Consider the following 17500-nt stretch of genomic DNA (forward strand, 5'->3'; position numbering starts at 1 on the left):
TATGTCATTGCAGATGCTTCAACAAATTAGATCGAGAACTTGTTTATAGCTTGTAAATCTGTTCTTATTTTGTGCATGTGACAACCTCCTACTATGGAGTATATATTGTAGGTTTAATATGTCTATCTTGGTCAGAGACTAATCACATTCATTGTAAGTTAGTAACTCAAAGTTACTTGGACTAATAACTGTAATATTATTACTATTTTGGCAATTGTAATAACATTAGTTACTGGGGAAGGCAACAATATTGTATTAAATGGTCTGATTTTAACTGACAGTTGACTGAAAATGTATCTGTAAATTAACCTTACATTTACTTTATTTGAATTAAACGAAAACAAAAGCTTTCATCAAGCTGAGGTTTAGTCTAATCAGTGTGACTGACAGGAGAGATGATCAGAGGAGCAGAGTTTTTACCACCATCATTAAGACCTGGACTGAAGTATGGATAGAGTTTCTCAGTGAAAGTGCAGCCAATGAAAGAGTAGAGATGAACTCTGGCCTCCACATCATAAAAGGAGACCAGACCCTCCTCACAATCCACAAACACTCCCACTTTCTGGACCTCCTCTCTTACAGGGAGGAGGACAGGGGGACTAGCAGCCGCAAAGTACTCATTTTCATTCCTCAACGCTATAGACCAGTAACCATCGTTGGGGGTCAGTATTGGTTTTACCTTCCTGTTGATGGACTCTCTGGCCACTCCTAAATCCCAGTATGTCTTCCCTTTAACCTGAACCTCATAGTAAAATCTTCCTGAGCAGAAGCTTTGTTTTCCTAAAACAGAAACACCTGTAGAGAATCTCTCTTTGTTGTATGGGAAATTCTTCTGTATGTCTCCACAACTCACTTGTTTTCCATCCTCAGACAGGATGAGTGTCCACTGTGCTGTATCAGGGTCCAGAGTTACATCCACTGCATATTGCTGGATCCTCCTCAGCTCAGCATCACACAGCCTCTTCTCCATCTCTTTACTGAGTGTCTTCTCCAGCTGAGCCACAGCTGTCCTCACAGTCCCCAGGTGTGGAGACTGATGGACATTGGCCTTTGTCCAGTCTTTGGTGGGTCTCCACCCAGTGTTGATGGATGTGACATTCTGTAGGAGGTGGAGGTGGTCTTCAGTGAGTGAGAGCTGCTTCAGCTCAGAGCTTCTCTTCTTTAACTCAGTGATTTCCTGTTGCAGCTCTTTAAGGAGGCCTTCAGCCTGTTTCTCTGTTGTTTTCCGCATCTCTTCAATCACATTTATGACCTCAGCCTGGCTTCTCTCAATACAGCTGATCAGAGCAGTGAAGACCTGCACACTGTCTGCTATCTCTCTGTCTGCATCTTTCTTGCTGAGCTCTACTGAGTGTTGGACCTCCTGAATCTTCAGTTGTCTGTCCTGGATCATTTGCTGAACTTCAGCCTCTGTCTTTCCCAGCTCCACCTTCTTTCCTTCATATGCCTCTTTCATAGATACAATTTGATGTGACTTGTGGTCTAACTCGGTGCAGAACTGACAAACACACATGTGGTCAGTCTTACAGAACAGCTCCAGAGGTCGGTCATGTTTCTTACACATATAGTCTTCCAGGTTCTTTACAGGGTCAATTAGTGTGTGTCGTTTTAATGCTGGGACTGTCTGATGACGCTCCAGGTGAGTCTCACAGTAGGAGGTCAGACACACCAGGCAGGACTTCAAAGCCTTGACCTTGTTCTCAGAACAGATGTCACAGGAGACTTCATCTGGTTTAGCAGGTTCAGGGCTTGTGGCTGAAGTTGTTTTCATCTGCTTTGACTTCCTGAACTGATCAGCCATCTCGGAGAGGACTTTATTAACAGAGAATGCTGGTCTCTTACAGAAGGTTTCTTTACATAGCGGACACTGACACACATGACTACTGTCCCAGTAATGTGTGATACAGGTGTTGCAGTAGTTGTGTCCACATGGAGTGGTGATTGGATCAGTGAACACATCCAGGCAGATAGAACACAGGAACTGCTCTTCAGACAGGAGACTGCCGGCACACGCCATTTCTACACACTGAGAATAAAAGTGAAAGAAATGTTGTTCTTGAATGATACTTCTCACAGCTTATTGTTTATGATTATGAATCAATCTGATCGGGATTGAATTGGAATAGAACACTGTTGACAATGTTATGTCATTGAAATCTATGTAAAGGAAGTATTCGCACATTCACTTCCTTCGGATGCAGGTGTGTTGGACAACAAAACTGAAGCAAACATGAAAAAAAAAAATCATGAACAAAAAAGATCCTGCACACTGCTCTGGCTCAGCAGCCTCTTCTTTTATTTATATGGACAGACGTTTAAACTTTATTCCCTAAAGGATTGAATGATGAGATTTCATGGCATGTTCTGCTGTAAGGAAATATGTGATTATAAAATTGGGGGGAAAAAATTGAGCATCTAGGGGGTGCATCTAAGATCTAAGATACACTTTGTAAAACTGCATATGTTGAAATGATTTATGAAAGCTGGAAAGCCGTATGTAAATATTAATAATGTAAATTTATACTATGTGTTGGGTTGGCATCAGGTGAGCCTATAGGTCATGATGTCACAGAATCATGTCCAGTGATCCTGATCCTATGATCATGAAGGGGTGTATATATATATCAGAAGATGTTGATATCATTGCTGTAAGACACTCTTGATGAAGGTCCAGTGGGAGTGGGACCGAAACCTCTGTCAATTTAATTAAAAGCAGAGGCTGCTGTGCTGAGCAAGAGCAGTGTGTGGGATTTGTTGTTCATGAAAATATTTTTCTCATGTTTGCTTCAGATGTCATTGAAATCTGTCATTTGTACTGACGATTTCAGATTATGCCTACCCAGATACATTCTCTGAAAATGAATAATATATCCTTATTACTCACCAGTCTTTAAGTATTTCTGTAAAAGTTCAGTTGAATGAAGGTTTTGTAGAGAGTGTGTGGGCTAGTGCCTGCCTGCCTGCCACCCAAAGTCACCGTTGTACTTTCACACAGTTTCGATTTACTGAGAAACTCTTCCGTGTAGCAGTTAACCCTTCACATCCTCCACTCCTTCTCTGGCTCAATTCCAATCCGCTCCCTAACAGACTCACTGATTTAGACACGCGTTCACGTGAAGTTCAAGTCTGCGAGGGCATGAGGGCTGTCCCATTTGAAATGGGTAAGTCAATGAGGGCAGAACCTAGCCTGACACTCAGCCTGAATTTTCATTTCGTTTCAATTGCCTGAACATATTCTTTTAATGGGCGTGGCTAGCGATTCAGGGGCTGGAGCCAGGCTAGGCAGAACCCTGAATGAGGGGAATCCTTCAAATGTCAATCAAGTATGCAAAATAGTCATGCATCGCGATTAATGTCAACAAACATATTTCTCACCGTTCTGAACGGGAAATATCAGGGAGGAGATAGGCTTATTACTAAAAACAAGGGACACAAGATAAGAAATGAGAAGTAAATATAATGTACAGAATTTGGAAATACAATTGTAAATTAATTATATTGCAAATTGCAATCCCTAATCTAAACACAAATGAAAATGAACAGAATAGCGTAAGAATAATAATAATGATCAACAATCACAGCCTTTAAAGCAATGACTGTAAATAAGGACAGTAAGAGTTTTAAATGTTATTTAAAGCATCACAAATGAAGGACTCATCTTCAAAGTGCTGTCCCATATAGACCAATTATTTGTTTACCAACATTGAGACTGGATGCACAGGTGATTGTTTCACGCAATCAATTCTCAACCTGTTGTTTTGGGGTGCGCTGGTTTCAGCACACCCCAACCCCCTCTTGTGTGTTGGCTGGTGGAGGCGTGTCCTAGCGAGACCTGATATAATTAGAATTGCGTGCATACTGGTTGCACGCATACTGGCTCTTATCAGTGTGACGTCGTCTGTTACGGGGTCTTCCCTTATACAATTTAGAACCCTTGCAGCCTCTTACCCTCAAGCACTTACTGTACCAGCTGACGTCACTTAAGTCAGTGAGGGTGCAGGGCTTGAGGGCTTGGGGCGAACATTGGAATTGGGCCTCTGTCCTTCATCTCTTTCTCATTCCCTTCCTCTCCTCCACTTAGCCTCTTGTTCACTGAAAATCTTTTCATTTAATTTAATTGTGTTGTCTACCAATATTTTGGGGTCAAACACAGCTGCCTAGATCAGGGCCAGGCGTTCCCAATCTTTTTCAGCTGGATACCCAAAAGAGAAATTTTGTGTCTCCCCGGCACAAAAATACATTGTGTATTAACCCCTTTAGCCCCATGCCAGAAATAGTCAAAATAGAAACAAAATAAAATTTCACTAATTTTAAATTAAATGTATGCAACATGAGAGATGCATTTATGCAACATGACTCATGAGACATAAAAAAAATACACTCAGTTCAAGAAGTACACTACTCTCCAACCACACCCTGCGGGTGTGTGTGTGTGTGTGTGTGTGTGTGTGTGTGTGTGTGTGTGTGTGTGTGTGTGTGTGTGTGTGTGTGTGTGTGTGTGTGTGTGTGTGTGTGTGTGTGTCTGTGTGTCTGTCTGTCTGTCTGTCTGTCTGTCTGTCTGGCACTAAGGACCTGTCAACTGTCACTGCAGGTTATAAGGATTGTGAAAGTCTTTATAAGAGTGTCTTTTTTTATCATTGAATGATATTCATGACATCCATTCAGACAGTAGACTATACATTAGACAAATCCATTCAAAGAGTAGACTATACATTAGACACATCCATTCAGACAGTAGACTATTATATACATTAGAGACACATCCATTCAGACAGTAGACTATACATTAGACACATCCATTCAGACAGTAGACTATACATTAGACAGATCCATTCGGACAGTATATAGACTATGCATTAGACACCACATCCATTCAGACAGTAGACTATACTACATTAGAAACTGACACAGCATTATACTTGAAAAGTTAGCTCCGGCCTTGTGGGCAATTTTCTTTCAGAGCCATTAGATGGTGGAACAGAACATAATTAATGGCTAATTTAAGAACTGTAACATGTGACAGAAAGCCTTATTTTTATACAATACTAAGTTCATTGCTATGAAAGTTAGTAAATAACATTTGTGTGGTTATGATTGCATACTGATAGAAATGGAAGTTTATGCCAAGGTTCAACTTAGACTGAGCAAACTGTCATTCATTACATTCCTCACCTATCACCTCTTTGGTCCTGCTCCAATCAGATCAGCTGCGCTGATTGACAGGGTCCCTTTAAAATGACTTCCTTGTCTCACTCATACTCATGCTCTCTGTTCAGGTCACCCACCACCATTCATTTTGTGCGGTAAAGTCTTCTCTTACGTTGAACTGCATGTGTAATCATTGTTACAATTGCAGATAAATATTTTGTTCATTAAAAAGTTTTAAAAAATAACACTGGCCTTCATTCACGAAGCATACGTACATTCAGATTAGATTTTATACTAAAGCTCAAATACGAGATTGTTGTTCGGTATTTTACACACAAACTCACGTCTGCTGTTGGGCACTCGTATGTGGAACAAAACATGCGTAGGTGTTATTAGAATGCCTTGTTATTCACACAAGATCATTGTTTATATGCCCAATATTTACACATTTAAAAAATAAGAAAAACATTATGTCTGTTATTTATTGCTTGTTTTTGAAGTGAGGATGCATAACTAGGCTTTATGAGATGATGCAATTTTAAACGTATTTTTATGTGTTTTTAGTTAACGCATTCAGAGCTGAACGTAATTATTATGCCCGTCAGAGTGTTTGTCATTTCTGCAAATGTGACCATAATTTGGCGAACTGATTAGCCTATTCTGCTTTATGTTGCAGGAGACCACAGACACATCAATCTCTCTCACAATCTCTAAAAGCAATAAGAAAGTGGTTGATGACATGAGAATGCCACACTTTTATTTTCTTCCTTCTTCTTTCTGCACTCCAAACAATACAAAGTGAGTAAAATGCAATTAGTGCACACACAGGCATTTGCACATAATTACAATTGCTGATTTATTTTGAAGAATCACATTTTCCATCTTCTATAATTGATAACACACAGCTACATAAAATAACCAATCATTGGCATCAGAATTTTTCATTCACAATTTTCATGTATATATGTATATATATATATATATATATATAATAGCAAAAGTAGCAGATCTACAAGCTCAAAACCCGTCGCTCGTACAGCGTCACACATGCTTTTGTGTAATATGATCAAGTAGGGCGTTAATTACGAAAAAACAAGAAGGTAGAATATGGAGATAAGAGGCTCTTTAACTGTTTTATTGCATATTATTGGAACAATAACTATCTTTAATAAAAGATGCCATTGCAGATGCTTCAACAAATTAGATCGAGAACTTGTATATAGCTTGTAAATCTGTTCTTTTTTTGTGCATGTGACAACCTCCTACTACGGAGTATATATTGTAGATTTAATCTTGGTCAGAAACTGATCACGTTCATTGTAAGTTAGTAACTCAAAGTTACTTGGATTAATAACTGTAATATTATTACTCTTTTGGCAATTGTAATAACACTAGTTACTGGGGACGGCAATCATATTATATTAAATGGCTTGATTTGAACTGACAGTTGACTGAAAATGAACCTGTAAATTAACCTTATATTTACTTTATTTGAATTAAACTAAAACAAAAGCTTTCATCAAGCTGAGGTTTAGTAGTCTAATCAGTGTGACTGACAGGAGAGATGATCAGAGGAGCAGAGTTTATACCACCATTATTCGAACTGGGACTGAAGTATGGATAGAGTTTCTCAGTGAAGGTGCAGCCAGTGAAAGAGTAGAGATGAACTCTGGCCTCCACATCATAAAAGGAGACCAGCCCCTCCTCATAATCCACAAACACTCCCACTTTCTGGAGCTTCTTTCTTACAGGGAGGAGGACAGCAGGGTCAGCAGCAGCATAATACTCATTTCCATTCCTCAACACTATAGACCAGTAACCGTCGTTGGGTGTCAGTGGGATTTGTCCCTCCCTGTTGATGGACTCTCTGGCCACTCCTAAAGACCAGTCTGTCTTCCCTTTAACCTGAACCTCATAGTAAAATCTTCCTGAGGAGAAAGTGTGTTTTCCTAACACAGAGACACGGGGGGAGAATCTGTCTTTGCTGTCTGGAACATTCTTCTTCACATCTCCATGACTCACTTGTTTTCCATCCTCAGACAGGATGAGCCTGCAGTGTGCTGTATCAGGGTCCAGAGTTACATCCACTGCATATTGCTGGATCCTCCTCAGCTCAGCCTCACGCATCACTTGACTGAGTGTCTTCTTCAGCTGAGCCACAGCTGTTCGCACAGTCCCCAGGTGTGGAGACTGATTGACACTGACCTCTGTCCAGTCCTTGGCGGGTGGAGGGGTGCTGATGGATGTGACGTTCTGAAGCAGGTGTAGGTGGTCTTCAGTGAGTGAGAGCTGCTTCAGCTCAGAGCTTCTCTTCTTTAACTCAGTGATTTCTTGTTGCAGCTCTTTAAGAAGGCCTTCAGCCTGTTTCTCTGTTGTTTTCTGCTTTTCTTCAATCACATCGATTACCTCAGCCTGGCTTCTCTCAATACAGCTGATCAGAGCAGTGAAGACCTGAACACTGTCTGCTAACTCTCTGGCTGCATCTTTCTGGCTGAGCTCTACTGAGTGTATGACCTCCTGAATCTTCAGTTGTCTCTCCTGGATCATCTGCTGAACTTCAGCCACAGTCTTTCTCAGCTCCACCTTCTTTCCTTCATATGCCTGTTTCATAGATACAATTTGATGTAACTTCTGGTCTGAATCAGTGCAGAACTTACAAACACACAGGTGAGTCTCACAGTAGTAAGACAGATACACCAGGCAGGTCTTCAGGGCCTTGTGCTTGTTCTCAGAACAGATATCACAGGAGACTTCATCCGATTTAGCAGGTTCTTGGCTTGTGGCTGAAGTTGTTTTCAGCTGCGCTGACTTCCTGAACTGATCAGTCACCTCAGAGAGGACTTTATTAACAAAGAATGCTGGTCTCTTATAGAAGGTTTCTTTACATAGCGGACACTGACACAAATCACAACTGTCCCAGTAATGTGTTATGCAGGTTTTGCAGTAGTTGTGTCCACATGGAGTGGTGATTGGATCAGTGAACACATCCAGACAGATAGAACACAGGAACTGCTCTTCAGACAGGAGACTGCTGGCACACGCCATTTCAACACACTGAAAATAAAAGTGAAAGAAATTTAGTTCTTGAATGATAATAATAATAATAATAATAGCTTGAATTTATATAGCGCCTTTCATAAACCCAAGGACGCTTTACATCAGAACAATGAACAACTAACAGACAAATGAACAAACAAACAACTATATGCCATAAGCCTGAGAGAATAGGTGTCTTTTCAAGGCAGCTTTAAAAGAGTCCAGTGTTGGAGCATGGCGAATCCCTATTGGGATGGAATTCCACAGGGTGGGGGCTGCCACACTGAAGGCTCTGTCACCGAAAGTTTGCATGTTTGCGTTGGGGACAGCAAGGAGGTCCAAGTCTGTGGACCGCAGGGTCCGTGACCGGCTCGGTTTATGGAGTAGGCTTGAGAGGTACTGTGGAGCAAGGGCATTTTGACATTTTTAGGTGAGAAGGAGGAGTTTGTAATGGATGCGGAATTGAACAGGAAGCCAGTGCAGTTGTTTACGGGTAGGGGTGATGTGCTGCCAAGGCTTGGTGCGGGTGGTAGGCTACTGGTGCGGGTGATAGGCTACTTCTCACAGCTTAATGGTTATGAATCAAACTTATCAGGATTGTTTTGGAACAGAGCAATGTTGAATGTTACATCACTGAGACATGCTCTTTTTACCAAAGATGTCAAGAAATATGAAAATAGGGGGAAATCATTTCTGGACACAGTTTAATAAAGGTTAAAATAAGTGTTAAATAGCTCTATTTTCTGTAGTACTCATTGCTATAGAGTGTTTGTTCAGTAACAGGAGTCTCCATGTGTCTCCAGCTCATTTTCGGTCAGGATACCAATTTTATCCAATCCGGATAGAGAACTCAGTCAGGATACAGAGTTAACAAGTGAAATAGGAAGTGATGATAGAAAGAAATGAGCAGAAAAAATGGAACTGGAACACTATCAAATATACATTTGAGAGATCGGCTCACTTCCGGTGGTGTCACTGAAGCCACTTCATTTGTTTCGGCGAAATAACGACAATAACATCTCACATGTCACCAAAACACCAGTCACAACGTGCGCAATTCATTCACGCAGTTATTCGTCCACTTTTCATTGCTCAACACACATTTGCCCCCTCACACCATAATTAAATCCGTCCAACACAAAATTCCCCACACATTACCGACACACCTGAAGGTGAGACCTTTTAGGAGCCTCAAAGACGTTGCCAGGTTGCGCGAGAGTAATACACAATACGCTCCGTGAATTTTCCTCCGGACGACAAAAGGCCAGCAACAAGCCACCAGGTTGATGCCAAAAACACCACAGATGGGGACAGACACGCTGGATCTATATAAATAACATACCTATGCCTATGGACCTTTCAATATATTCTACATATACATGTTATATATTATTAACAAAGGCTAACCTCTTGCTAATCCAACGTCACTTCTAATAACTTCAACGCTTACAATACCCGGACGTGGCAACACTACTCCACGTCGCACACCCCCCTGTTGCTACAACGACCATCACGGCATCACGGTCCCCAGTCCCCATAACGTCAGACTTTCCCATTGAGCCAACACTACTCAGCGACGACGTTGCTTCTCAACACACAGACTTCTTCAACAACGACCAGCTCCACGCCTTTCGCATCCCCGCTCCACTCAGGTCAGTCCCAAGTCGGCCCCCGTATCGCCCCATCATGTAGACCAGGGGGGTCCCAACCTTTCTGTTCATACGGGGGGGCGCTACCCACCAACACTCATTGACTGGCTGGTGCCTGCTATTTATATGTTAGGAAATCACTACATAATTGCAACGTCACGCATTACTTCACCTGAGTTACATCTTCCGCCAGTTGCACTTCAATGTTCACATGAAATGATAATCCCGTTTAGTCTTTCATTAGCGCTGGCCAGCAAAAATCTAAATACAGCGTGTAGTGTGACGCTGATGGTAAACACGTTGCAAGGCTAGGATCAAGACACCAAGGACTCGACAGTGATGTCACTACTATGCGACACGGAAGTAGCACGGCAGAAAGACCCCAAGGATTCGTCGATGATGTGACATCACTGACGAATCCTTGGACATGTCACCGACTCAGCTTTTCTCCGTTGTTAGTAACATCCTGGCAATGCTCGGTTTCACACTCTGCATGTACAGTTTGATCACCACACATTGCAGAATGTATTTACACAACACATTTACACCAACATACTTCACACACATCACCTCACACGCACTCTGCCCCCCCCCCCTTTGTGCACATGTGTACCACCCAGTTCTCAAGCACAAACAGAGAGAGAGGGAGAGAGACGGTGGATCTATATAAATAATATACATAATATGGATATTAAATGGATATTTATATATATTCTACATATACATGTTATTTAGTATTACACAAGAGAAAGACAGTGGATCTATATAAATAAGATGCATATGAATATGGCTATTATATGGCTATTTATATATATTCCATATATTTTTATTATATATAAATAAATTACATATTACAATTATTATTTCAATAAACTGTTAGATATCATATTAGACATTACAATAATATGTATTATTATGTATATTATATCTTATGCTATAATAAATATTATATTACTGATGTTATATATTATATTATTATATATTATTACATATAATAATACATTATTATATCAAAATGTTATATGCTGTATTACAGTACATAACACATATTTAACATATACATTATATCTACAATACAAATATACATACTGTATGACATATGAATACATACATATTTAAATATATTTTTAAATTTTATATAATAGACACATGAGCCATAAATGAGCCAGTCTTTACAACGGCTCTTTGAAAGGGGTTCGCCATGTTTTCATTTGTATCCCACGATTTTGTTGGCTAGGGGGCTAGGGGTCAGGGCGCCCGTAGGGCGCCCTGACCTCTAGTACAGTACAAATGAAGCTGATAAATGGGTGCTCTCTCCTGATTGGCTGACATTTTGTCACCTATACTGAACATTTATTCTCTATTTTGTTTCAACCAAAAAATATCACTACCCTTCCTTTATTCAATTCAATTCAATCTTTATTTCAGACCCAGGGAGATCCATATCACAATTAAAAACACAACACAATAAAATAACAGAAAAGAAAAAGAAAATGCAAATAGCCCACGTTTGTTCAGTTTCTGACATACAAACATGTGTGCCAATGGTTCCACAGTCTAGATGAGAACCGGCTCCGTTATGACAGCAATGATGTCATTTACTGACTCAGATGCCCAACATAAACCTGTACATAAGGTTACGTATCACAGCAGAGCAGGTAATTTAAAAAAAATCTCTGTTAGTGAATAATATCGTATCTGAGGACACACACATACAACATAGTCACACAGATAAGTACACATACACAAACATACACATGCGCGCACACACACACACACACACACACACACACACACACACACACACACACACACGGACATCTGACCCCCCACACATGTGGACAGTGAGAGCACATACATACACATACATGGACAACCAGCATATAAGTACCTCAGACAGGACAATAGCCCCAGAGCTCAACGGCCCCTTCCACCAACCACATGTAGCAGCAAGGCCTCCTGTACCTCTGTGCTGTTTTATACAATAAACCAACTTAAGGAACTTGTACTTGTCTGGACCTTCCAACTATGTTTCACATTTGTACAATATACTACAATAACAAATGATTATTTGTTGTACTCACCTGTCTTAAGTATTTCTGTAAAAGTTCTGTTGAATGAAGGTTTTGTAGAGATTGTGTGTGCTGCCACACGACTATCCCAGTTTTACTTTCACTTTAGATTCACTGAGAAACTCCTCCTGGAACTGTAATGTTAACCCTTCACGTCATCAACTCTTCTCTGTCCATCTCCTTCTCATTCCCTTCCTCTCCTCCACTCATCCTCTTGTTATTTTTCTACCAATATTCTGGTAGAACCCAGGTGCCTATAGTGACATGTTCAGATTGATCTCCTTGGTTTGCAGGTGTGTGCACATATGTCCCAAAGGAGGAAAGAGCCTCTGCCCCTTTGCCTTTAGATTTGAAAAGTGCCCTTTTTTCTGGCTGGTGTCATCATACGTTTCTTCATTTATTGAAATTACATCAAAATACATTTTTAAAAAATCTATTTAAAAAAAGAGAGAAATATATAGTAGAATGCATGTATATTAGAAGCTATAAAAAAAAAACATGATCAATTTAAGAAGTAATAGACCACTCTCCAACCTGTGTGTGTGTGTGTGTGTGTGTGTGTGTGTGTGTGTGTGTGTGTGTGTGTGTGTGTGTGTGTGTGTGTGTGTGTGTGTGTGTGTGTGTGTGTGTGTGTGTGTGTGTGTGTGTGTCAATGATCACAACAGTTACACACAAATGAAGTTGTTATCAGCTCTGACGATGACATCTGGCCATGAGGAGCCTTGCTCGTAGGTTGAGACTTTGGCGAGACCTTGGCTCTGACCGGCGTCGCTGGAGGTGTTGTGGCTTTGTCATAGATGGTCAAGTTAACTGCAATGAGCTGTTATTGTATTCCTCCAGAGATAATCAGTGACCTCGGCTGGGCCTGTGCGCTGTGCAACTCAAAACACATGCAGTCTCTAGAGGAAAGGAGAGAACTAATACTAGGATTAGTTCCAGACCACCTTGAACTTAATAAAATCATAGGATTGGTAGGCAAACTTGAGTTATGCAGAGATGGCACACTAAAATAGGATACAATGGCATATATATCAATATTGTCGACAAAATATACCTATCAATTGCTATGAAAGTTAGTAAATCAAATCTGTGTGGTATTACTGCATACTGATAGAACTGCATGTGTAATCATTGTTAAATGTGCAGATAAAAATAATAGGGTAATCATATCGGCCACATCCTTGAATGTGATTTACTTAATTAAAAAGTTAAAAAATAACACTGGGACTCATTCACGAAGCACACGTACAGGGCCGGACTTACCGTAGGGCTAGGGTGGGCCCACGGGCCTCCAACTGGGGGGGCCTCCGATTTTTTTGGAAAAAAATAAAAATATTAATATATATTTTTTTTTATTTATTTTTTTTATGCCAAAAACGAAAAACTGGGAAAAAAACGAACCCAATCCGCCCAGAACCGCGAAAAGCGCTTTGCGCGCGCGCGCAAAGGGGGCAAGCATGCACGCGCGCCAGGGGGGCCTCGAAAATTACTCTAGCCCACGGGCCTCAACTCCTCTAAATCCGGCACTGAACACGTACATTCAGATTAGATTTTATACTAATGCTCAAATACGAGATTGTTGTTCGGCATTCATACACAAACTCACGTCTGCTGTTTTGCACTCGTATGTGGAACAAAACATGCGTAGGTGTTATTAGAATGCCTTGTTCTTCATACAAAATCAATGTTTATATGCCCAACATTTAACATTTAAAACATAAGAATAATATTATGTATTTTATGTATTGCTTGTTTATGAAGTGAGGATGCATAACTAAGGTTTATGACATGATGCAATTTTAAACCTATTTGTGTGTGTTTTTAGATAACACATTCAGAGCTGAAGAATTATTATGTCCGTCAGAGTTTGTCATTTCTGCAAATGTGACCATAATTTAGCAAACTGATCAGCCTATTCTGCTTTCTGTTGCAGGAGACCACAGACACACCATTGTCATGGTACTTACTGTATTAATAGCAATATGAAAGTGGATGATGACATGAGAACGCCACACTTTTATTTTTTTCTTCTTCTTCTTGCACTCTATGCACTATAAAGTGAGTAAAATTAAATTAGGAATTTACATATAATTCCAATTGCTGATTTATTTTGAAGAATCACATTTTCCATCTTCTATAATTGATAACACACAGCTACATAAAATAACCAATCATTAACATCAGAATCTTTACATTCACTATTTTCAATTAACAGTTTTATAGAAATTGCATCAATAAAACATTGTTATTATTCTTGATAGACAGTATTCGTGCATATTAATTAATTAAAATGTTGAGTTCAACTTCAACTGGAATGCAATAAAATAAATCATAACAAGAAAGCAATTTAGACACAATTTCAACTGTCTCACACACAGAAAATAAAAAATTAAGCTAAATAATTTATGAACACTCTAATACTGTCTCTTGTGGTGCTGGACGTTGCAACGTTCGCTTGAGCCTACTCAGCGCCGTCCGAGTTATGTACCGATAGGCACAGAATCGTAAATCATGTTGTGGGGACTGCTCTGCCTCCAGGTAGGTCAGTATCCCCTGATTACGCCAATGAATGGTCTGATAAATCGCGGGTAGGTCAGTATGTCACCTACTCGCCCATTCAATGGTCTGATAAAACGTGATAATGTCCCATTGATAGCATTCGAAGCTCTCTCTTTCTCTCTCTCTCTCTCTCTCTCTCTCTCTCTCTCTCTCTCTCTCTCTCTCTCTCTCTCTCTCTCTCTCTATACTATATATCGTCTCTCAGGGGCGTCACTACCGTCACGCAGACAACGCGGTTGCGTTGGGGCCCATGACGTTAGGGGCACCTCCCCACCCAGAAAAAAAAAAATAATATATATATATATATATATATATATATATATATATAAAAAAGTATGAATTAAAAAATAAACCTGGGTGTGCCCCTTAAAATTGTTACAAAACCGTTGTTTATATACCCCTCACAAACCAGCGAAAAAGGTATCAGAAACCACTACGCATGCGCGTTCATGAGGGCCCGCTGTGACTACCTCGCGTCGGGGCCTACTGTTGCCTCGTTACGCGACTGTCGTCTCTGTCGGGTGGAAACGTCCAAAACTGTTACTTTTCAGGATTCAAATTCAAAAATAGCAAAAGTAGCAGATCTACAAGCTCAAAACCCGTCGCTCGTACAGCGTCACACATGCTTTTGTGTAACGCTGTAGTATGTTCAAGTAGGGCGTTAATTTACAAAAAAACAAAAAGGTAGAATATGGAGATAAGAGGTTTCTGCCCGACAGCAACAATATATGTAATTGACTTAATTGATTACATTTCTTTTACAGCATACAGTATGTATGCCATTGCAGATGCTTCAACAACGTAACTTGTTTATAGCTTGTAAATCTGTTCTTTTTTTGCGCATGTTGGCAATTTTAATAACACTAGTTACTGGGAAAGGCAATAATATTATATTAAATGGCTTTATTTGAACTGACAGTTGACTGAAAATAAACCTGTAAATTAACCTTACATTTACTTTTTTTTGTAATTAAACGAAACCGAAAGCTTTCATCAAGCTGAGGTTTAGTAGTCTAATCAGTGTGACTGACAGGAGAGATGATCAGAGGAGCAGAGTTTTTACCACCATCATTAAGACCTGGACTGAAGTATGGATAGAGTTTCTCAGTGAAAGTGCAGCCAATGAAAGAGTAGAGATGAACTCTGGCCTCCACATCATAAAAGGAGACCAGACTCTCCTCACAATCCACAAACACTCCCACTTTCTGGACCTCCTCTCTTACAGGGAGGAAGACAGCAGTGTCAGCACCAGCCCCGTACTTATTTCCATTCCTCATCACTATAGACCAGTAACCATTGGTGGGTGCCAGTGGGACTTGTCCCTTCCTGTTGATGGACTCTCTGGCCACTCCTAAATCCCACTGAGTCTTCCCTTTAACCTGAACCTCATAGTAAAATCTACCTGAGGAGTAGCTTTGTTTTCCTGAGACAGAGACACCTGTTGAGAATCTTTCGTTGTTGTCTGGGAGATTCTTCTTCACATCTCCATGACTCACTTGTTTTCCATCCTCAGACAGGATGAGCCTGCAGTGTGCTGTATCAGGGTCCAGAGTTACATCCACTGCATATTGTTGGATCCTCCTCAGCTCAGCATCACGCATCACTTGACGGAGTGTCTTCTTCAGCCGAGCCACAGCTGTTCGCACAGTCCCCAGATGTGGAGAGTGATTGACATTGACCTCTGTTCAGTCCTTGACAGGTGGAGGGGTGTTGATGGTTGTGAAGTTCTGGAGGAGGTGGAGGTAGTCTTCAGTGAGTGAGAGCTGCTTCAACTCAGAGCTTCTCTTCTTTAACTCAGTGATTTGTGATTTCCTGTTGCAGCTCTTTAAGAAGGCCTTCAGCCTGTTTCTCTGTTGTTTTCTGCTTTTCTTCAATCTTTGCTTGTGGCTGAAGTTGTTTTCAGCTGCTTTGACTTCCTGAACTGCTCAGCCATCTCGGAGAGGACTTTATTAACAGAGAATGCTGGTCTCTTATTGAGGGTTTCTTTACATAGTGGACACTGCCACAAATCACTAGTGTCCCAGTAATGTGTGATACAGGTTTTGCAGTAGTTGTGTCCACATGGAGTGGTGATTGGATGGATCAGTGAACACATCCAGACAGATAGAACACAGGAACTGCTCTTCAGACAGGAGACTGCTGGCACACGCCATTTCAACACACTGAGAATAAAACGTGAAAGAAATGTAGTTCTTGAATGATACTTCTCACAGCTTAATGGTTATTGACCATTAAGTTGACAGTTACTTCATTGAAACCTGTCATTTGTACTGACGATTTCAAGGAATATTAATAATCAGATAATGCCTGGATACATTCTCTGTTAATGAATAATATATCCTTATTACTCACCTATTTGTGTAAAAGTTCAGTTGAATAAAGGTTTTGTAGAGAGTGTGTGCGCCTGCCACCCTATTCTGTCACCGTTTTACTTTCAGTTTAGATTTACAGAGAAACTCCTCCTTGTTACAGTTAAACCGTCACATCTTCCACTCCTTCTCTGTCCCTCATCTCTTTGTCATTCCCTTCCTCTCCACCACTCATCCTCGAGTTCTCTTGAAAACCTTTATTTCATTGTGTTGTCTACCAGTATTTTGGGGTCAAACAGCTGCCTAGATCAGGGGTTCCCAAACGTTTTCAGCTTGAGACCCAAAAGAGCATACATTATGTATTATTCACTTTAGCCCTATTTCAGTGTGTGTGTGCGTGCGTGTGTGCGTGTGTGTTAACACCTAGCACTCCTCTCTCCTAGGATAAGGATAATTCCTTTTAACAGGTCGTTCATGAAAGTCCTTGCGGTCTTGTTTCCAATGAGAACCTGTGAGCAATTAGGGGTTAAGAGTCTTGCTCAGGGACAAATTCCATTTCATCGACACATATGCTGACCTGGCCTGGAATCGAACCTGGGGCAACCAGGGCCTCTGGCTCCCTAGGCCGGCTCACTAACCACTCAGCTATGGCCGTCCTTGGTACAATACCTCACCGATGTATGTTGGTTACTTGTTCATATGTCATGTTATTTAGAAGATCTGTCTG

General features: G+C 40.7%; 1 protein-coding gene and 1 pseudogene across 2 annotated transcripts; both read right to left on the reverse strand.

Moving 5' to 3' along the window:
- Positions 1 to 26: 26 nt before the first annotated feature.
- LOC308100498 (uncharacterized protein) lies at positions 27 to 12008 on the reverse strand. The gene is made up of 3 exons (XM_080449563.1): positions 11918 to 12008; positions 6691 to 8202; positions 27 to 2026 (listed from the first exon to the last, which is right to left on the reverse strand). Exons 2-3 carry the CDS (start codon positions 8191 to 8193, stop codon positions 371 to 373), a joined length of 3159 nt encoding a protein of 1052 aa, XP_080305689.1. The 5' UTR covers positions 8194 to 8202; positions 11918 to 12008; the 3' UTR covers positions 27 to 370.
- Positions 12009 to 15407: 3399 nt separating this feature from the next.
- Positions 15408 to 16868, reverse strand: LOC308100994 (zinc-binding protein A33-like; annotated as a pseudogene). Its single transcript, XR_013934984.1, has 2 exons — positions 16817 to 16868; positions 15408 to 16626 (listed from the first exon to the last, which is right to left on the reverse strand). The product of XR_013934984.1 is annotated as a zinc-binding protein A33-like (transcript).
- Positions 16869 to 17500: the final 632 nt, after the last annotated feature.

The sequence above is a fragment of the Gymnoscopelus braueri genome (genome assembly GCF_963280865.1).
Source record: "Gymnoscopelus braueri genome assembly, chromosome: 14".
Lineage (NCBI taxonomy): Eukaryota > Metazoa > Chordata > Actinopteri > Myctophiformes > Myctophidae > Gymnoscopelus > Gymnoscopelus braueri.